The sequence below is a fragment of the Pristiophorus japonicus genome, chromosome 21, assembly GCF_044704955.1.
Source record: "Pristiophorus japonicus isolate sPriJap1 chromosome 21, sPriJap1.hap1, whole genome shotgun sequence".
Classification (NCBI taxonomy): Eukaryota; Metazoa; Chordata; class Chondrichthyes; family Pristiophoridae; genus Pristiophorus; species Pristiophorus japonicus.
The window spans coordinates 29,378,231-29,400,388 of NC_091997.1; the positions used below are offsets into that span (position 1 = coordinate 29,378,231).

The following is a 22,158-nucleotide window of genomic DNA, read 5'->3' on the forward strand; positions in this document are numbered from 1 at the left end:
GAGCATATTCAAGGCTAAGATTGATAGATTTTTGGACTCTAGTGGAATCAAGGGATATGGGGATCGGGCGGGAAAGTGGAGTTGAGGTCGAAGATCAGCCATGAGAAAACAGTCGGTCCAGTGACGATCCCGGGGCGATATCATCCGGAGTGCAAGGTAAGGGCCGAAATTTCAATTTTAAAATTTTTATTTATTTGTTGCAGTAGTGGGGAAATGTTGGGAAGGTTTATTGAAATTTTCACCAAGTTTCTTTTTTTCACCTTCCGGCGTTAGAATTCCGGCATTCTAGCGCCAAAAAATTGAGTAGGCCTCCTGCGCTATCGCTTTGTTAGCGTTCTGAGAGGTGTGTGGAACGCTTCCCTTAATGCTCCACTCATATGTGGGGCGATCCCGTCCAAACTGACCCCCGTCCGGACGGAATTCTTCATCGGCGCCAAGTCCCGAAACCTCCCTCGGGAGCCGGCGCCTCACAACTTGAGTCTCCTCCAGGAAATCCCCTCCGTGCCTTTCAGTTCTGCGCGGAAGGGATTCCTGTACGGGCTGCACTTGCACACTCCATTTTGCCGTCCTCGTCTGCCGTCCGGACATGCCATGGCGCACCATCTTGCCATCCAGAGGAGACGGGGGTCCCTAATGAAGTGCTCGCTATGTGGGAGTCCTTCCTTTATTTATTGGGAACTTGGCCTGGAGAGTGTTGCACGGAGCAGTCCCGTGCAATAGGTTTTTAAGTAAATTCACAGACTCCCAGGCCACCTGTAATTTCTGCGGTCTAGAGGAGTCCGTGTTTCACGTCCATGTTATATGTGTGAGGTTGCAGCCCCTGTTCTAATATTTGAAGGGGCTGCTCCTTAAATTCTGGTTGCACTTCAGTCCCACACTCCTGATCTTTGGGCACCCTGTGTGGAGGGGAGCGGGCAGGTCGGAAGGCCCCCTCGTAGGACTGCTTCTGGGTAGGGCCAAGGAGGCCATCAGCCAGTCCAGGCAGCGGGCGGTCAAGGGGGTCATTTGGCCCAACTGCCTGCCTCTCTTCTGCGGTTACATCCGAGCCAGGGTGTCCCTGGAGATGGAGCACGCGGTGTCCATGGTTACACTCGCGGCCTTCCGCAAGAGGTGGCCACCGGAGGGACTGGAGTGCATCATAACCACCGGCAATCAAATTTTAATTTAATTTGGTAAAGTTTCCGTGTTAATTTGGACATTTGTGGGTTCTAGTGTCCTTACAAAAATAGGGAACTTGATTTAACGTTCTCACCAAAAATAGTGCAGAGCAGTTGCGATCGGTTAAGGTCCCCTTAAAGTTTTATTTGGTACTTTGTGGGTTCTACTGACCCTTACATGTTAATTAAAAATAGTTGTGGAGCTGTTGCACTGTGAGTGGCTTAGCCAGTAACGTGATGTTCACAACTCTTTTCAATAATACAATTCAACCATGTGCCTCCTTGTTAAAGGGGCACGATCACTAGAACCTGCAAACTAACAAAAAAAGATTTCAGAAAACCTAACAAATCAAATCAAAATTTGGTTGCCGGCAGGGGGGGGTGGGGAGGTGATGATGCACTCCAGTCCCTCCGGTACTCACCAGTCAGGAAAGGCCCGCAAGCGTATCGGTGGACACCGCGTGCTCCATCTCCAGGGACACCCTGGCGTGAACGTAGTCGCAGAAGAGAAACAGGCAGTCGGGCTGAATGACCTCCTCGACCCGCGCTCTGTCTGGACCGGCTAATGGCCACCTTGGCCATGCCCAGGAGCAGTCCTACGAGGAGGCCATCCAACCTGCCTGCTCCCCTCCGCACTGGGTGCCCAAAGATCAGGAGCGTGGGACTGAAGTGCAACCAGAAATCAAGGAGCAGCCCCTTCAAATAATAAAAGATGGGCTGCAACATAGAAACATAGAAAATAGGTGCAGGAGTAGGCCATTCAGCCCTTCTAGCCTGCACCGCCATTCAATGAGTTCATGGCTGAACATTCAACTTCAGTACCCCATTCCTGCTTTCTCGCAATACCCCTTCATCCCCCTAGTAGTAAGGATTACATCTAACTCCTTTTTGAATATATTTAGTGAATTGGCCTCAACAACTTTCTGGGTGAAGAAATTTCTCCTCATCTCGGTCCTAAATGGCTTTCCCCTTATCCTTAGACTGTGACCCCTGGTTCTGGACTTCCCCAACATTGGGAACATTCTTCCTGCATCTAACCTGTCAAAACTCATCAGAATTTTAAACGTTTCTCTGAGATCCCCTCTCATTCTTCTGAACTCCAGTGAATACAAGCCCAGTTGGTCCAGTCTTTCTTGATATGTCAGTCCCGCCATCCCGGGAATCAGTCTGGTGAACCTTCGCTGTACTCCCTCAATAGCAAGAATGTCCTTCCTCAAATAGAAGACCAAAACTGTACACAATACTCCAGGTGTGGCCTCACCAATGCCCTATACAACTGTAGTAACAGCTCCCTGCGCCTGTACTCAAATCCCCTCGCTATGAAGGCCAACATGCCATTTGCTTTCTTAACCGCCTGCTGTACCTGCATGTCAACCTTCAATGACTGATGTACCATGACACCCAGATCTCATTGCACCTCCCCTTTTCCTAATCTGTCACCATTCAGATAATAGTCTGTCTCTCTGTTTTTACCACCAAAGTGGATAACCTCACATTTATCCACATTATACGTCATCTGCCATGCATTTGCCCACTCACCTAACCTATCCAAGTCACTCTGCAGCCTCATAGCATCCTCCTCGCAGCTCACACTGCCACCCAACTTCGTGTCATCTGCAAATTTGGAGATACTACATTTAATCCTCTCATCTAAATTATTAATGTACAATGTAAACAGCTGGGGCCCCAGCACAGAACCTTGCGGTACCCCACTAGTCACTGCCTGCCATTCTGAAAAGTACCCATTTACTCCTACTCTTTGCTTCCTGTCTGCCAACCAGTTCTCATTCCACGTCAGAACACTACCCCCAATCCCATGTGCTTTAACTTTGCACATTAATCTCTTGTGTGGGACCTCGTCGAAAGCCTTCTGAAAGTCCAAATACACCACATCAACTGGTTCTCCTTTGTCCACTTTACTGGAAACATCCTCAAAAAATTCCAGAAGATTTGTCAAGCATGATTTCCCTTTCACAAATCCATGCTGACTTGGACCTATCATGTCACCTCTTTCCAAATGCGCTGCTATGACATCTTTAATAATTGATTCCATCATTTTACCCACTACCGATGTTAGGCTGACCGGTCTATAATTCCCTGTTTTCTCTCTCCCTCCTTTTTTAAAAAGTGGGGTTACATTGGCTACCCTCCACTCTATAGGAACTGATCCAGGGTCTATGGAATGTTGGAAAATGACTGTCAATGCATCCGCTATTTCCAAGACCACCTACTTAAGTACTCTGGGACGCAGTCCATCAGGCCCTGGGGATTTATCGGCCTTCAATCCCATCAATTTCCCCAACACAATTTCCTGACTAACAAGGATTTCCCTCAGTTCCTCCTTCTTACTAGACCCTCTGACCCCTTTTATATCCGGAAGGTTGTTTGTGTCCTCCTTAGTGAATACCGAACCAAAGTACTTGTTCAATTGGTCTGCCATTTCTTTGTTCCCAGTTATGACTTCCCCTGATTCTGACTGCAGGGGACCTACGTTTGTCTTTACTAACCTTTTTCTCTTTACATATCTCTTTACAACCTCACACACTCTCTTAAAAATGTGGACACAGACTCCAAGTGATGTTCACAAGACTCAATAAAACCCCAGTTAATTGAGTTCAGGTTCTTCACGATGAGGTATGCAGTTATGAGCCTGGTGGATGAACTGGTAGTGTTCAGTTTGATAAACCTTTGCTAATAAACCGCAAATGTGTAGCTGTGAATTCTTAAGCAAGGAACCCTTGAAGCAAATACACTACAGGCCGCAACTCCCTCATTTCCGCGTTTAACTGCGCATGTGTGGTCGCCAGATATGCTGTCCAATTTATTCTTTAATAACAGTGAGTGCAGTTATCCTCGACGTTATTTCTACAGCAAAATCAGGGCAAATGCGTTGTTCTGCTGAGGCGGGCTGTGTCCCTTTTATACCAACTGTGGTTAAGTAAACTTAGAATAAGGGGCCGCCCATTTAAAACTGAAATGAGAAATTTTATTTTCTCAAAGGGTTGTAAATCTGTGGAATTCGCTGCTTCAGAGAGCTGTGGAAGCTGGGACATTGAATAAATTTAAGACAGAGATAGACAGTTTCTTAACCGATAAGGGAATAAGTGGTTATGGGGAGCGGACGGAGAAGTGGACCTGAGTCCATGATCGGATTAGCCATGATCGTATTATATGGCGGAGCAGGCTCAAGGGGCCGTATGGCCTACTCCTGCTCTTATTTCTTATGTTCTTATGTTCTTAAGGTGAGTTGTTTTTGGTGAGAGAACGTGGCAGGTTGGAATGTGCTTGTCAGTTTTTATTGTTGTTCCTGGGATGTGAGCGTCGCTGGCAAGGCCGGCATTTATTGCCTATCCCTAATTGCCCCTTGAGAAGGTGATGGTGAACCGCCTTCTTGAACCGCTGCAGTCCGTGTGGTGCAGGTGCTCCCACAGTGCTCTTCGGGAGGGAGTTCCAGGATTTTTAGCCAGCGACGATGAAGGAACGGCCAATATATTTCCAAGTTAGGATGGTGTGTGACTTGGAGGGGAACTTACAGGTGGTGGTGTTCCCATGCGACTGCTGCCCTTGTCCTTCTAGGTGATAGAGGTCGCGGGTTTAGGAGGTGCTGTCGAAGAAGCAGTGCATCTTGTAGATGGTACACACTGCAGCCACGGTGCGTGCTGGTGGAGGGAGTGAATGGTTAAGGTGGTGGATGGGGTGCCAATCAAGCAGGCTGCTTTGTCCTGGATGGTGTCGAGCTTCTTGAGTGTTGTTGGAACTGCACTCATCCAGGCAAGTGGAGAGTATTCCATCACACTCCTGACTTGTGCCTTGTAGATGGTGGAAAGGTTTTGGGGAGTCAGGAGGTGAGACACTTGCCGCAGAATCCCAGCCTCTGACCTGCTTTTGCAGCCACAATAATTATGTGGCTGGTCCATTTACATTTCTGGTCAATGATGACCCCCCCAGTATGTCGATGGTGGGGAATTCGGTGATGGTAATGCCATTGGATGTCAAAGGGAGGTGGTTAGACATTCTCTTGTTATGATGGTCATTGCCTGGCACTTGTGTGGCGCGAATGCTACTTGCCACTTGCCACTTATCAGCCCAAACCCAAATGTCGTCCAGATCTTACCGCATGCTGGCATTGACTGCTTCATTATCTGAGAAGTTACAAATGGAACTGTCATGTATGTACATTCTGTTTGTAGCCACCAGATGGAGGCATTGTTGGAGGCCACTGAGCAGCACGCACATGGTGCTGCTCAGGTATAAAAGACCAGCCATTTTGAGAGTCAGGCACATTGGGCCTAAATAAAGCAGAGCCAAGGTTGTACCTTACTTAGTTAAACAGTACTCACTTTGAACCTTTATTGCATACATTACAGGAACAAGGTGTGATCTGATTACTGTCTCATAGGTGTAGGTTTAGGTTGGGCACCAACACGAATTAACTGCTGGCAACGTCTCTCCATACTTGTTTTTTGTTGCAATAACTAATCTAACCCTGCTGGGGGCGATATTAATGAAATCCTACAGCCTTCTGGTGTGGCTCAGTGGGTAGCACCCACGCCTCAGAGTCACAAGTTCGTGGGTTTGAATCTCACTCCAGGGACTTGAGCCTAAAATTCTAGGCTGACACTCCAGTGCAGTGCTGCATTGTCGGAGGTGCCGTCTTTCAGATGCGACGTCAAGCCGAGGCTCCGTCTGCCCCCTCAGGTGGACGTAAAAGATCCCATAGCACTATTTCTAAGAGCAGGGGAGTTATCCCCGGTGTCCTGGCCAATATTTATCCCTCAATCAACATGATTAAAAAAATGATTATCTGGTCATTATCACATTGCTGTTTGTGGGAGCTTGCTTGTGCGCAAATTGGCTGCTGCGTTTCCCACGTTACAACAGTGACTACACACCAAAAGTACTTCATTGGATGTAAAGTGCTTTGAGACATTTGGTGGTCGTGAAAGGCACTATATAAATACAAGTCTTTCCGTAAAGCACTTTGGGACATCTGGTACAAAAGCAAAATACTGCAGATGCTGGAATTCTGAAATAAATACTGGAAATACTCAGCAGGTCAGTCAGCATCTGTGGAGAGTGAAACAGAGTTCACGTTTCAGGTCAGTGATCTTTCGTCAGAACTAGAAAAATTTAAAAATCTAACAGATTTTAAGCAAGGGTAGGGGGAGGGGAGGAAAAAAACAAAAGGGAAGGTCTTAGTTAGAGTGGAAGGCAGGAGTAATTAAATGAGAAAAGGTATGATAGCACGAAGCAAAAGAAAATGGTAATGGAAAAAGTAAAGAAACAAAAGTTAAGTCTAGAAGAGATGCAAGTGTCACATCTCTAACTTTTTCCAGTTCTGATGAAAGTTCATTGACCTGAAACATTAACTCTATTTCTCTCTCCACAGATGCTGCCTGACCTGCTGAGTGTTTTACGACACCTGGGAGTCCCTGGCCCTAAGTGGAGGAAGTGCATCCAAGAGAGCACTGAGCACCTCGAGTCTCAATGCCGAGAGCATGCAGAAATCAAGCGCAGACAGCGGAAAGAGTGTGCGGCAAACCAGTCCCACCCACCCCTTCCCTCAATGACTATCTGTCCCACCTGTGACAGGAACTGTGGCTCTCGTATTGGACTGTACAGTCACCTAAGGACTCATTTTTAGAGTGGAAGCAAGTCTTCCTCGATGCCGAGGGACTGCCTATGATGATTATTTACAGCATGTTCTGTTTTATGAAAGTTGCAATAACTGATGTAATCCTGCTGGGGGCGCCATTGATGAAATCCTCCCGCCTGCTTCCGGGTTCCCCCGTCACGTGACACGGGGGCCGAGGTGAACCGATCTCTGGCCTCACGTCGGGTGCGTGGTGACGTCTCTCCACGTTGCATGCGTCCCAGATATATCCCATAATGCTCCGCGCTCGGCCTCTTTCCTCGAACCACAATGTCTAAGAGAGGTAAGCGGGCGGCGAGGATGGCGGGGAGAATCCGCCGTCATCGGTGCTCTATACCGCGGACACTCGCAATTTAGCACGCCGATCGTTAGCATAAGCACCTTAGCTCTTGTTTAGCGCGGATATCGGTCGTGATTAGCCGACTTTTAGTGTAGAATAGACGATGGAAGTTGTATCCGCGGCAGCCGCCGCCATGTTGGAAGACATCCCTGGTTTAAGGTGGGTGGGATTTTGTTGGTGTTTTATAAACACCCCTGAAACCGGTTTAAACATTGGATTGGAGCGGGTGTTTTGTTTTGTGTGAAGGTTTCAGGGTCCCCAGGTTGTGCTTAGTGCAGTTGCTGGGTTCTGAGTCTTGCCCCCGAGGCCAGCAGCCTGGGCTTGGGGCTTTCAGACCAGGGGAGGAGGCCTCCTGCTTGTTGGGAGCCCAGCCTGGTTAGTGTGGGGAGACCCACACACCAGCTGGGAGAGAGTGTAAATGTGCCAGCTGTGGTTACATCCTCTCCTGAGCGAAAAAGACAGAATTGCATTTATATAGCGCCTTTCAGGATGTCCCAAAGTGTGTCTACAGCCAATGAAGTCCTTTTTTTGAAGTGCAGGCATTGCAGTAATATAGCAAATGTGGCAGCCAATTTGTGCACAGCAAGCTCCCACAGACAGTTCAGAACCAGATAATCTGTGTTTTGAAATGTTGGTCGAGGGATAAATATTGGCCACAGGACGCCGATGAGAACTCCCCATACTCCTCTTTGAAATAATGGCGTGGGATCTTTTACATCCACCTGAGAGGGCAGACGAGGAGGCCTTGATTTAACGTCTCATGCAAAAGACGGCGCCTCTGCCAGTGGAGCATTCCCTCCGCACTGCACTGGGAGTGTCGGCCTAGATTTTTGTGCTCCAGTCGCTGGGGTGGGACTTGAAACCACAACCTTCTCACTCTGAGGGGAGGGTGCTACGCACTGAGCCACGGTTGACACATCAGGAGTAGGCCATATGGCCCCTCGAGCCTGCTCTGCCACTCCATAAGATTATGGGATCTTTGTTCTCAACTCCATTTCTTGCCCGATCCCCATAATCCCTTGATTCCCTTAGAGTCCAAAAATCTCAGCCTTGGATGTACTCAATGATTCAGCATCCACACGGGTGGGGAATTCATTTACAGTATTTACAGTATTTTGTCTTTTATATAAAGTATTGATAGATTGGTTAAACTGCTTGGATAAAGTGCCCATTCCCCACTTCCCTCAGTGATAATCTTTGGGAAACTTTTAAGTACTTGTATAATGTCTTTAATGCAATGTATGCCTGCTTCTGGTGCTATTGAACTGCTGTCTACATGGGTTGACCGGCCCGTGGGAGCTGACTGGCAGTAGATTCCCAGCTCAACATGTTCCTTAAAATATGTCGTTTCCATTCGTTACAGGACGTGGTGGTTCGTCCGGGGCGAAATTTCGCATCTCGCTCGGTCTCCCCGTGGGTGCCGTGATCAACTGCGCCGATAACACTGGTAGGAACTGTTGTGCTGGGTCCCTGTGGACCCTACAGGATGAGAAATACAGTGGGGGGGGCTTGTACAACAACTTGTATTCATACAGCGCATGTAATGTAGTAAAATGTCCCAAGGTGCCTCACAGGAGTGTTATAACACATGCATTTGACACCGAGCCACATAAGAAGAAATTACATAAGAAATAGGAGCAGGTGTAGGCCATACAACCCTTCGAGCCTGCTCCGCCATTTAATAAGACCTTGGCTGATCTGATCATGGATTCAGCTCCACTTCCCTGCCTGCTCCCCATAACCCCTTATCCCCTTATTGTTTAAGGACAGCAAATGACCAAGAGCTTGTCAAAGAGGTAGGTTTTAAAGAGCGTCTTAAAGGAGAAAGAGGCGGAGAGGTTTAGGAGAGGGAGTTCCAAAGCTTGGGACCCAGGCAACTGTTTATTTCCGTTATTTAGAATGGATTGCCCTAGCTGTGTTTACTGCAGTGGGCATTCATTGTTATGACCTTGATTATTTTTAAATCATTTTTACAATATGAACTGCATTTACTAGTGTCCTAGAAGGGAGGCCAAAATGTTGTCACACAGCAGCCCCAGTCCTGACTTCTGAAACTGTTATCCGAAGTTCTCTTTAAGCCGCACAGCTCACTGGCTGTCATATAGGAAAAACCGCGCATGTGCAGTATTTTGAAGCGGCTGTGTACCCCAAAAGAATTAGAGAATGTTGGTGTTCACTACCCAAAACTGCTATCATTGTAGAAACTGTTTTAAGTGCACAGTAATGGATGTTATGCGCTAATAAATAAACACATGAATCAGACCTTTCATGGGATATATGGCACAAACAGGCCATTCGGCCCAACCAGTTCATGTCGGCATTTATGCTCCACTCGAGCCTTCTGCCGTCTTTCCTTAAATAAATCTATCTGCATAACCCTATCCTCTTCTCCCTCATGCTTGTCTAGCCTCCCCTTAAATGCATTTATGCTATTGGCTTCAACCATTCCCTGTGGTAGCGAGTTCCACATTCTCACCACTCTTTGGGTAAGGAAGTTTCTTCTGAATTCCCTATTGGATCTCTGATTATCTTGTCGATCTGAGAATCGGAGGAGCCCAGTTTGAAATCTGATAACTTTGTGCTTGTATGTGTGTGAGACTGTTTCCTGAATTTTCCTAATAGTTATATTCTACTGACTGTTGGTGGTTCACCCTCCTAAAAGCACTTGCTGTGTCTATACTCTGTGGCTTGGTGAGTTGTCAAGGATGGGGAGAGTAACTCATTGCTTTGGGTGAAATTGCAGCTGTTAGGTGCTGTAGAATTTCAATCCGTGGTGGAACAGTTCAACTTTGAATCTGGTGATTCCTGAAGGAGAGAGGTGCCTGAATTTAACGAGATTTACAAGACTGTTTGAGTGCAACTTTTGCTCTGTATTTGCAGTTTAACGGTGAAGATCATGATTTTAAAAGTTTCACTGTGGACATGTAACTGTCACAATAGGTAAATTGATAACCAAAATTAATACGGCCGGTTAACTCGCACATACCCTGTATTGAACCTGGGATCTTCTGGTTTGTGTGCCTTGCTCACTAAACACCTGCTGAGCCAGGAAGGAGGAGGGGCTGCAGCAAAAACATTAATTTTTGTGGGTTAGGTGAAATAATTCCTGTGATGCCACGTAAAGTATAGCCGGGAGCATCATGTGAACGAGTGACATGCTGTGCTGCTGCTGAACATTGTTGCACTTTGTAAGACCGTCTATTTCCACCTCGGTAACATCGCCCGTCTCCGCCCCTGTTCAGCTCGTCGCTGCTGAAGCCCTCATCCATGCCTTTGGTACCTCTAGACTTGACTATTCCAACGCACTCCTGGCTGGCCTCCCGTGTTCTACCCTACGTAAACTTGAGGTGATCCAAAACTTGACTGCCTGTAACCTAACTCGCACCAAGTCCTGCTCACCCATCACCCCTGTACTCGATGACCTGCATCGGCTCCCGGTTAAACATTGCCGCAATGAAAAATTTCTCATACTTTTTTGAAATCCTTCCATGGCCTCGCCCCTCTCTCATCTAATCTCCTCCAGCCCCACAACCCCGAGATCTCTGCGCTCCTCCAATTCTCACCTATTGGACAACCCCCGATTTTTAATTGCTGAACCATTGGTGGCTGTGCCTTCCACTGTCTCGACGCTTCGACCAAGCTTTTGATAGTCTGCCCTAATATCGCCGGTGGCAAATTCTGTTTGATGACGCTCCTGTGAAGCACCTTGGGCCACGCTATCTGAATACAAATTGTTGCACGAGATTGTTTGTGACTGCATTGATTCCTGAGTATTCTCGAATTATGATATCTCGGGGGTTGTGGGGCTGGAGGAGATTACAGAGATAGGGAAGGGCGAGGCCATGGGAGGATTTCAAAAAAGTATGAGAATTTTTTGCTAGTTCTTTGTGAGAAGATGGCCAGATTCACATCATCGGGTGGCTGTTTTTGGTGGGTGTGACCAGATGTTTTACCTGTTTATTGACCATGTGCTTTCAGGGGCCAAGAACCTGTACATCATCTCTGTCAAGGGGATCAAGGGCCGCTTGAACAGGCTGCCAGCTGCCGGCGTTGGCGACATGGTCATGGCAACTGTAAAGAAAGGAAAACCCGAGCTCAGGAAAAAGGGTGAGTGAGCTCCTTGGAATTGGTGAGTCAGAACGGCGAGGGCGCTGTACCATGTGTGCGCGCAACTGCGGAATCGAGAAATTACCCTGCACCGTTTTCCCAATCGACGCATGGAGGAGCTCTGGAATTCCGTATTTGTTGAACGAAGCAGTGTTGTATTTGTCCAGTTATGATTTAGCTCTCCGATATGGTTTTCCTTCCAGTCAGTGTGCATTTTATTGACCTGTTTTCAAATCTGCATCTCTCCTTTTCCCATCTCTTGCACATCCTCAATCCACTAAAATCAAGAGAGTTGTAGTGGGGGGGGGGGGGCAAGTTATTTCATAGTTGGTTTCTGACTGCAGAAGGAAGATGGGTTTGGCACTGAACAGGTGAAATGGATCGTGCTGGATTGGGAGAGAAGGCAGCAACTTTGCTAGATCGCCAGTGAGGGTGTAGGAGGTTGCACGAGTGTTTAGTTCTGTAGCTGGATTGTGGGTCCTGTTGAGATTCTTGCGATCCTGTAAATAGCCCAAAACGGAGCCTGGTTTGCTACAATTTCGGATTTATGATTTGCACTGATGTAGACGTCGCCTGTATTTAGAATGGGAGCTGGTATCTGACCAATTGAAACTGCTAACCTGCCTGTGGTTTGATGTTTGGAATGTTTTCTCTCCAATGACCAGTGGGACACTGCTCTGGAATCACCGGGGAAATTGTTGCGTTCACTTCAGAAATGTTCCTGATAGGCTTCTCTCTGGCAGTGAAACTAACGTGGCACGGCCTGTAAATCCTACCCGTTGGCAAATCTGTTCTACATGGTGAGCCTAGTTACTTTGCTGTGTTGTGTGGTGGTGTGCAGGCAGTGATTATTCGGGGGCTTCTGTTGATGGATTTTATTTAGTTCTAAGCACCTTCAAGGAGCATAAATAAATGGAGGTTTTCTGTAGAAACCACGTGCAGCTTATTCGACGACCCTGTGTGTTTCATGTGGGATCCTCAGATCATGGTCCTTCAGTTTATCGCAGTCTGCATCCCATGAGCTTGTGTATGGGTGCGATCATTGTGCCTCCTGTCACTACTGACTAAATACTTATTTCATTGGCAAAACACTGCTTTGAGAGCTCATATTTTCAGTGATTCAGCTGCATAAGAAGCAGGAGTAGACCATTTGGCCCCTCGAGCCTGCTCCGTCATTCAATAAGATCATGGCCGATCTGATCATGGACTCAGCTCCACTTCCCTGCCTGCTCCCTGTAACCCTTTACTCCCTTATCGCTCAAAAATATGTCTCTCTCCACCTTAAATATATTCAATGACCCAGCCTCCAAAGATTTACAACCCTCAGAGAAGAAATTTCTCCTCGTCTTAGGCGATCCCTTATTCTAAGACTATGTCCCTTAGTTTTAGTTTCCCCTATGAGCGGAAATAGCCTCTCTGCATCCAGCTTGTTGAGCCCCTTCATTATCTTATATGTTTCAATAAGATCACCTCTCATTCTTCTGAACTCCAATGAGTAGAGACTCAACCTATCCTCATAAGTCAATCCCCTCATCTCTGGAATCAACCTAGTGAACATCTTGGAAAGGACATTTTGTGTTGGGAATACGAGTCCTTTTTTCTATTCACCTGCATCTCCGTTTCAAGCGATGTAGAAACCTGTGCCTGTTTACTTTGTTTCAGTCTTGAGAATCATTACAGTTGAGGTGGTAGCACTCGCTGCTTGAAAATTTGGACGGTGATTAAGGAGCAGTTCTATCGAAGTGGTGAGAGTGTGCGGCATGTCTTGAGAAACTAACCGTTTCATAGTGCAGTATTTTGAAGCGGTTGTGCACCCCAAAAGAATTGGAGAATATTGGTGTTGACTACCCACAACTGCTATAATTGTAGAAACTGTTTTCAGTGCACAGTAAAGGATGTAATAAATCAACACAAGCCGAATGAATTGAATCTTACATAGGACATGCAGCACAGAAACAGGCCATTTGGCCCAACCAGTCCATGCCAGTGTTTATGCTCCACTTGAACCGCCTCCCGTCTTTCCTCATCTAAATTTATCAACGTAACCCTCTATTCCTTTCTCCTTCATGCTTGTCTGCCCTCCCCTTAAATTCATCTATACTATTCGCTTCAACCACTCCCTGTGGTAGTGAGTTCCGCATTCTCGCCGCTCTTCTTGGGTAAAAAAGTTTCTTCTGAATTCCCTGTTAGATCTCTGATTATCTTGTCGATCTGAGAATCTTGAGGAGCCCAGTTTGAAATCTGATAACTTTGTGCTTGTATGTGTGAGAGACTGTTTTCTGAATTTTCCTAATAGTTATATTCTACTGACTGTTGGTGGTTCACCCTCCTAAAAGCACTTGCTGTGTCTATACTCTGTGGCTTGGTGAGTTGTCAAGGATGGGGAGAGTAACTCATTGCTTTGGGTGAAATTGCAGCTGTTAGGTGCTGTAGAATTTCAATCCGTGGTGGAACATTCAACTCTTGAATCTGGTGATTCCTGAAGGAGAGGGGTGGCTGAATTTAACAAGATTTACAAGACTATGTTTGAGTGCAACGTTTGCTCTGTATTCGCAGTTTAACGGTGAAGATCATGATTTTAAAAGTTTCACTTTGCACATGCAACTGTCACAGTAGGTAGATCGATAACCAAAATTAATACGGCCGGCTAACACGCACATACCCTGTGTTGAACCTGGGATTTTCTGGTTTGTGTGCCTTGCTCACTAAACACCTGCTGAGCCAGGAAGGAGGAGGGGCTGCAGCAAAAACGAAAATTTTTGTGGGTTAAGTGAAATAATTCCTGTGCTGCTGCTGAACATTGTTGCACTTTATAAGACCATCTATTTCCACCTCTAACATCGCCCGTCTCCGCCCCTGCCTCAGCTCGTCACTGCTGAAGCCCTCATCCATGCCTTTGTTACTTCTAGACTTGACTATTCCAACGTGCTCCTGGCTGACCTCCCACGTTCTACCCGATGTAAACTTGAGGTGATCCAAAACTCGGCTGCCCGTGTCCTAACTCGCACTGAGTCCCGCTCGCCCATCACCCCTGTGCTCGCTGACCTACATCGGCTCCTGGTTAAGCAACGCTCGCATTCAGGATAAGTGTCAAATTTTCCCGCCAGCTTTGTTCAAGTTTGCTGTTGGCATCTGACAATAATTGGTGCTTGGGTTAAGGAAGGAAAAAGTTGAGTGGAAGTCCCTCCTCTCCTCCTCCCCAGTCTCTTTCTCTCTCTCTTTTCCCCCCCCCCCCCCCCCCTCGCCTGGCCACTTTCCTGGCTCCCGTGAATAATGGCACTTGGGAACAAGGTACTGGACATCAGTGATAAATCATGCGGCAACACGGAATCAACACCTTTGGGGAGATTGGCTGGGGTGGGTGGGAAACGAAGGTTGCTTGTCGGAGTACTATGACAATTTTGAGCTATGTGCTTCGCTTGTTTTAATTAAAGGGGCTCCATGTTAATCTTTATTTCCATGTGCTCATGTTACAGTGCACCCGGCAGTAGTGATACGCCAGCGGAAAGCCTATCGGAGAAAAGATGGCGTGTTCCTCTACTTCGAAGACAATGCGGGGGTAATAGTAAATAACAAAGGAGAAATGAAAGGTACAGTTGTCTGCAATTCAGCGTTTGAATTGAAATGTTGGTAATAAATGTTCAATTGCCATAGATTTGAAGCTGGTTTTAAAGCCAATTATCGTGCCGCCTCTCATCAGTTTTGACCTGGCCTGTGGCAGAGAAGTGAGGGCACTCTAAAAAGGTATCCAGCAAAGCAGATCATTCTTAACAGTAGACTGTGTCTCATAAGAAATAGGAGCAGGAGTGTTCATTCTGGTTTTTTTTTACTGTTGGTCAGAACTCTAAACTTGTACATTGAATGCTGCACAGTTCCCTTCTTAAAAGCACTTGCTTTGTTTGTTCTCAGTGGCTCGGTGAGTTGTCAAGGGAGGGCAGAGGAACACATTGCTTGTGGGTGAGGTGGCAGTTGCCTCGTGCTGTTCAATCTCAATCAGGGGTGTGACACTAGCACAAACTTCTGAAGCTTGCATCTAGTCTCGAGCAGTGAGCTGAAGATGCATTTTGGTTGCGAGGATCTGGCTGTGACGAGACTGGATTTTGGAAAACCTATTTGCCTGCCCCTGCTGATTGACAGTAAGGATCAAACGTTCCTGGTTTATTTTGCTTGGCTGCCGATTGGGTCAACTCACTTGGCCGAGGGTTAGCTTCAATGTGAATTGAAAAATGATGGACCCAAATAGAAATCAGAAACTCCCTTAAATTATTCATGTTGTCTTATCTGTTGATCATTGGATTCCAATTGCAAATCGTTTGCTCTGAGGTTTTTATGGGTTGAGTATGATCCAAAAAATTGAACATTATAAGATGTGATTCTGGAACATTACCAGACTGTGATGTAAGACAGCATCACATTGGACGTGTCTTGTACTTGTAAATTAACTTGGGTGTCTGATGCTGTGACACTGTAGATGGAGCACAAAGAGGGGTTGTGCACTGTAACTTTAATCAAGACTTGCACTGTGACATAAACTGAAAGTCTAGTAGCAGTTGGATGATTGGGGTTTCCTTGTGCTATTTCTGACTTGCTGAAGTTTCTGCTTGTCTTGTCTTTCTAGGCTCTGCGATCACAGGCCCTGTTGCCAAGGAATGTGCGGATCTGTGGCCCAGGATTGCTTCCAATGCCGGGAGCATTGCGTAAAAGTTTCCTGCAAAGATATCTGTACAATTCAATAAATATTTTTACCCCCAGAAACACGAGCAGTCGCTGATTTCTTTTGACCATGTCCTGAATTTATTTGTAGCATGTTCTGTAACTAAAGATGCAGTTTGCCATCATCGTGTTTGTGTAAATAAACAATTAATATGAAACACATTCTTCGATCAGTCTTGCATTTTAATATCAGCAGTGTCTCTTCTAGATGAAGTGAATGGGTGCATTCATAATTTTACCCAGTCTAATAAATACGGACTAAGCAAGCTGTTCAGTTATAAAATATGGCGTCAGTTGAGTCACAACATGCCCTGAGTAAAATATTTTTGCCTCCAAAAATTCTTAATGGATGCAGAGAGGATGTTTCCACTGATAGGGAAGACTAGAACTAGGGTGCATAATTTTAGAATAAGGGGCTGCCCATTTAATACTGAGATGAGGAGGAATTTCTTCAGAGGGTTGTAAATCTGTAGAATTTGCTGCCTCAAGAGTGTGGAAGCTGGGTCATTGAATAAATTTAAGACAGTCTCTTAACCGATAAGGGGTTATGGGAAGCGGCAGGGAAGTGGACTTGAGTCCATGATTGTATTAAATGGTGGAGTAGGCTTGAGGGGCCGTATGGCCCACTCCTGCTCCTATGTTAATGCTACACATAAGTACAATTGCCTGACAGTCTAGCCTGTTAACAAAAAAAAATGACGATTTTTTTTATACACAGCTCTCCAATTTCATCACATTGGGTAAGTCGATGCATCGAAGGGGAAGCTCGGTAAGCATATGAGGGAGAAGGGAAGAGGATTATGCTGATAGATGAGGGAAGATTGGAGGAGGCTCGAGTGGAGCATAAACGACGGCATGGACTGGATGGGCCGAATATCTTGTTTCTGTGCTGTATATCCTGTGTAAAGTCCAGTCATTTTAATTTTTGTTTCAACATTCTAGTCCTCATTGCATGAATACTGTTATGATTTGCTTTTGACTGCTTCCACCGTGCTGAACTCCACTCTCAATCATTCCTCTGCACCATCTCATTGTTTTAGGATCACTGCTTCGGGCCACCCATGAGCGATGCCACAGGAGATAATGTCGTATGAATTGAAGGAGCATATTTAAAAGAAAGATTTGCATTCATCCTGTGCCTGATGTGCACAAATGATGGTTGAATGTGCTAAATCTTATATTGCGATACCATTTTTGATACTCTTGCTCTTGTTTTTAAAAAAAATCTGATCAAATCATCCATTAGGGTACCTGTTTTTCAGATCCAGGCCCCAACATTAAGACTTGAAAGAAATATGCTGGTGTGTGTGTGGTGTGACATCTAAAAGTGCTTTACAGCCAGTGAAGTACATATGAAGTGGTCATTGTTGTCATGTAGGAAACAGCAGCCAATTTGTGCACACCAAGCTCCCAAAACAATAAAACCTGATTTTTTTTTGTGTGTGATGTTGATTGAAGGATAAATACTGGCCAGGACACTGGGAGAACTCCCCGCTCTTTGTAATAGCGCCTTGGGGTGGTTTACATCCACCTGAGGGAGCAGGTGGGGCCTCAGTTACACAAATCATCCAAAAGATTTATGCCCATTGTGTATTTTTTTTTTAAATAGATTGGGAGGATACTTGGGTGTGTGTTGACCAGCAAAATGGGTGTGACACGGGCTGTGTTTTTGGCTCTTAACTTCAGGGTTGTGCCCAAGAAGGAAACTCCAGGTCGACATATCCAAGCACTGCAAAACAGCAATCGAAGCCAATGCAGAATTACTGAGCCAAAAGTGTTGGATGCAAGTCAGGAAGTTAGCATCAACTTACAGTGCTCTCTGATCTTGAGTGCTGTTACCAGCTGTGATCGCTAAGACACAAAGGAAATATTCAAGCACTGGAGACAGTACAGAGAAAAGCCACAATGTCCGGGATCTGAGTTCAAAGAAAAGACTGGATCAACTTGGGTATTTCAGCCTTGAAAAGAGATGAGAGAAATTGCATAGAATGAGAGTCGTCACCAAGCATAGGCAGCGGAAGGCACGTACGGCAAACCAGTCCCACCCACCCTTTCAACCACTGTCTGTCCCACCTATGACAGAGACTAATTCCCGTATTAGACTGTTCAGTCGCCAGAGAAGTCAATTTTAGAGTCGAAGCAAATCTTCCTCGATTTCGAGGGACTGCCTATGATGAGAATGTACAGTATACAAACGGGCCATTTAGCCCAACAGGTCTATGCTGATGCCCCACACAAGTCCTCTTTCAGCATATTACAAAAGCAAAATACTGTGGATGCTGGAATCTGAAATAAAAACAGAAAATGCTGGAAATCTCAGCGGGTCAGGTGGCATCTGGAGAGAAAAAACCCAGTTAACGTTTTGTCCAAACTGACAAAGGGTCATTGACCTGAAGTGTTAACTCTTTTTCTCTCCACCGATGCTGCTTGACCCGCTGAGATTTCCAGCATTTTCTGTTTTCCTTTCAACATATTTTTCTATTTCTTTCTCCCTCATGAACCTGCCTAGCTTCCCCTTAACTGCTGCATCTATACTATTTGCATCAACCACTCCATGTGGTAGCAAGTTCTACATTCTCAGCATAGTTTTGAAGAGGAATGGAAAAGGTAAATCTGGAATATTACTTTAAGGATGCAAGAGTTAAACACTGGTTCAAAGTAGTCAAAGGTAACTACAGGTCTAATGTCTGATCAATAAAATCCCTTGGATACATTTAAACAATAGGATGCTGCAGTGGGAGTAGGGAAGGACTGTAAGGTGTTTTGAGATGGGTGAACTAATTCTGCACAGTATTGCACATTCGGCCCAACCAGTCCGTGCCGGTGTTTATGCTTCACTCGAGCCTCCTCCCATCTTTCCTCATCTAAACCTATCTGTATAACCCTCTATTTCCATCTCCTTCACATGCTTATCTAGCCTCCCCTTAAATGCATCTTTACTATTCGCTACCCTGTGATAGCGAATTCCACATTCTGGGTAAAGAAGTTTCTTCTGAATTCCCTATTTTATTTCTTGGTGCCTCATATTGATGGCCTGTAGTTATGCTTTTCCCCACAAATGGAAACACTTAACATTCTGTATCCGCTCAAAAAGGACCTTTCATAATTTTAAAGACCTCATTTAGGTCACCCCTCAGCTTTTTTTCAAGCAAAATGTGACCCAGCCCGTTCATTCTTTTCTGTTAGGTATACCCTCGAGTTTCTGATATCGTTGTCATTCGCTATATCCTCTCCAGTACTGCTATATCCTTTTATATAATATGGCGAGCAGAATTGTACGCAGTACTCCAAGTGTGGTCTAACTAAGGTTCGATACAAGTTTAGCATAGCTTCACTTTAGCCTGTTCAATCTTTCCTAACAGGTATAATTTCTCAGTTCTGATAGCATTCTAGTAAATCATTTTTGCACCTTCATCTGTGACTCGCACTCTCTCTCTCTCTCTCTCTCTCTCATGCTCCTTTTATAATATGGAGACCAGAACTGTTCACAGTACTCCCAAGGTTTAACACAACTCTGCTTTTCAAATCTGTCCCTCTAGCAAGGTACCCCAGTGCTTTGTTTGCTTTTTTCATGACCTTATTTTAAATATAAGCCAATATCCTTCCTTGGCCATCATTAATTTGACCTCCGCCACTCTACCAGGGAGACCATTCCAAATGTTACTCTTCACCTGAAGAGGTTCTTGGTGACTTCTGCCTGTCCTAACTTTTCCTTTTGTCACTTGCGTGCCCTTGCTCTAGTATCCTGACGCACCTTAAAGTGGTGTTATAAACAGTCCAGTACATCCTTTGGCTTTGAACAAATTAATGTGCCCTTGGCCCGTCACTGAGATGAGATAAATGACCACTCCAAACTGCTCGTTTTTAATCATGTTCCCTCCCTGCCACCTTATGGATGTCAGTCTCTCGTTGCCCGCTGTACCAGCTAGCTCCCTTCTAACCTGGGCGCTGCCAATCTTTCTCTGCAGCATCTAGTAAGGGGGGTCTAGTAAGGAGGAGGAACTGAGGGAAATCCTTATTAGCCGGGAAATTGTGTTGGGGAAATTGATGGGATTGAAGGCCGATAAATCCCCAGGGCCTGATGGACTGCATCCCAGAGTACTTAAGGAGGTGGCCTTGGAAATAGTGGATGCATTGACAGTCATTTTCCAACATTCCATTGACTCTGGATCAGTTCCTATAGAGTGGAGGGTAGCCAATGTAACCCCACTTTTTAAAAAAGGAGGGAGAGAGAAAACAGGGAATTATAGACCGGTCAGCCTGACATCGGTAGTGGGTAAAATGATGGAATCAATTATTAAGGATGTCATAGCAGTGCATTTGGAAAGAGGTGACATGATAGGTCCAAGTCAGCATGGATTTGTGAAAGGGAAATCATGCTTGACAAATCTTCTGGAATTTTTTGAGGATGTTTCCAGTAGAGTGGACAAGGGAGAACCAGTTGATGTGGTATATTTGGACTTTCAGAAGGCGTTCGACAAGGTCCCACACAAAAGATTGATGTGCAAAGTTAAAGCACATGGGATTGGGGGTAGTGTGCTGACGTGGATTGAGAACTGGTTGTCAGACAGGAAGCAAAGAGTAGGAGTAAATGGGTACTTTTCAGAATGGCAGGCAGTGACTAGTGGGGTACCGCAAGGTTCTGTGCTGGGGCCCCAGCTGTTTACACTGTACATTAATGATTTAGATGAGGGGATTAAATGTAGTATCTCCAAATTTGCGGATGACACTAAGTTGGGTGGCAGTGTGAGCTGCGAGGAGGATGCTGTGAGGCTGCAGAGCGACTTGGATAGGTTAGGTGAGTGGGCAAATGCATGGCAGATGAAGTATAATGTGGATAAATGTGAGGTTATCCACTTTGGTGGTAAAAACAGAGACAGACTATTATCTGAATGGTGACAGATTAGGAAAAGGGGAGGTGCAAAGAGACCTGGGTGTCATGGTACATCAGTCATTGAAGGTTGGCATGCAGGTGCAGCAGGCGGTTAAGAAAGCAAATGGCATGTTGGCCTTCATAGCAAGGGGATTTGGGTACAGGGGCAGGGAGGTGTTGCTACAGTTGTACAGGGCCTTGGTGAGGCCACACCTGGAGTATTGTGTACAGTTTTGGTCTCCTAACCTGAGGAAGGACATTCTTGCTATTGAGGGAGTGCAGCGAAGGTTCACCAGACTGATTCCCGGGATGGCGGGACTGACCTATCAAGAAAGACTGGATCAACTGGGCTTGTATTCACTGGAGTTCAGAAGAATGAGAGGGGACCTCATAGAAACATTTAAAATTCTGACGGGGTTAGACAGGTTAGATGCAGGAAGAATGTTCCCAATGTTGGGGAAGTCCAGAACCAGAGGTCACAGTCTAAGGATAAGGGGTAAGCCATTTAGGACCGAGATGCGGAGGAACTTCTTCACCCAGAGAGTGGTGAGCCTGTGGAATTCTCTACCACAGAAAGTTGTTGAGGCCAATTCACTAAATATATTCAAAAAGGAGTTAGATGAGGTCCTTACTACTAGGGGGATCAAGGGGTATGGCGAGAAAGCAGGAATGGGGTACTGAAGTTGAATGTTCAGCCATGAACTCATTGAATGGTGGTGCAGGCTAGAAGGGCCGAATGGCCTACTCCTGCACCTATTTTCTATGTTTCTATGTATATTGATTGTAAAGAATGAAAGACTTGCATTTATATAGCGCCTTTCACGACCGTTGGACGTCCCAAAGCGCTTTAGAGTCAATGATGTGCTTTTTGAAATGTCGTCACTGCTGTAATGTAGGAAACATGACAGCCGACTTGCACACAGCAAGCTCCCACAAACAGCAATGTGATAATGACCGGATAATCTGTTTTAGTGATGTTGATTGAGGGATAAATATTGGCCCCAGGACACCAGGGAGAACTCCCCTGCTCTTCTTCGAAATAGTGCCCATGGGATCTTTTACGTCCATCTGAGAGAGCAGCAAGACCTCGGTTGACCATCTGTAAAGATGGCACCTCCGACAGTGCAGCACTCCCTCAGTGTCACAGTGGGAGTGTCAGCCTGGATTTTTGAGTTTAGGTCTCTGGAGTGAGACTATGAACCCACAACTTTCTGACTCCGAGGTGAGAGTGCTGCCCACTGAGCCACAACTGATACAGTAGAGACTGTGAAATTTATAAAATACAAACTAACTCTCGCTTAATGCGTTATGCCCT

The 22,158-nt window shown here is 45.8% G+C and overlaps 1 protein-coding gene across 1 annotated transcript; it reads left to right on the top strand.

The window, feature by feature from the left end:
* The first annotated feature begins 6,991 nt into the window (after positions 1–6,991).
* rpl23 (ribosomal protein L23) lies at positions 6,992–16,132 on the top strand. Its single transcript, XM_070864524.1, has 5 exons — positions 6,992–7,093; positions 8,514–8,597; positions 11,129–11,257; positions 14,734–14,847; positions 15,876–16,132. Exons 1-5 carry the CDS (start codon positions 7,081–7,083, stop codon positions 15,956–15,958), a joined length of 423 nt encoding a protein of 140 aa, XP_070720625.1. The 5' UTR covers positions 6,992–7,080; the 3' UTR covers positions 15,959–16,132.
* The last annotated feature ends 6,026 nt before the right edge of the window (positions 16,133–22,158 follow it).

Excerpts from the sequence above, each read along its gene's own strand:
- rpl23 (XM_070864524.1), top strand. Across the intron at positions 8,598-11,128 it reads CAACTGCGCCGATAACACTG|GGGCCAAGAACCTGTACATC; the intron begins GTAGGAACTGTT and ends ATGTGCTTTCAG. Across the intron at positions 11,258-14,733 it reads ACCCGAGCTCAGGAAAAAGG|TGCACCCGGCAGTAGTGATA; the intron begins GTGAGTGAGCTC and ends CTCATGTTACAG.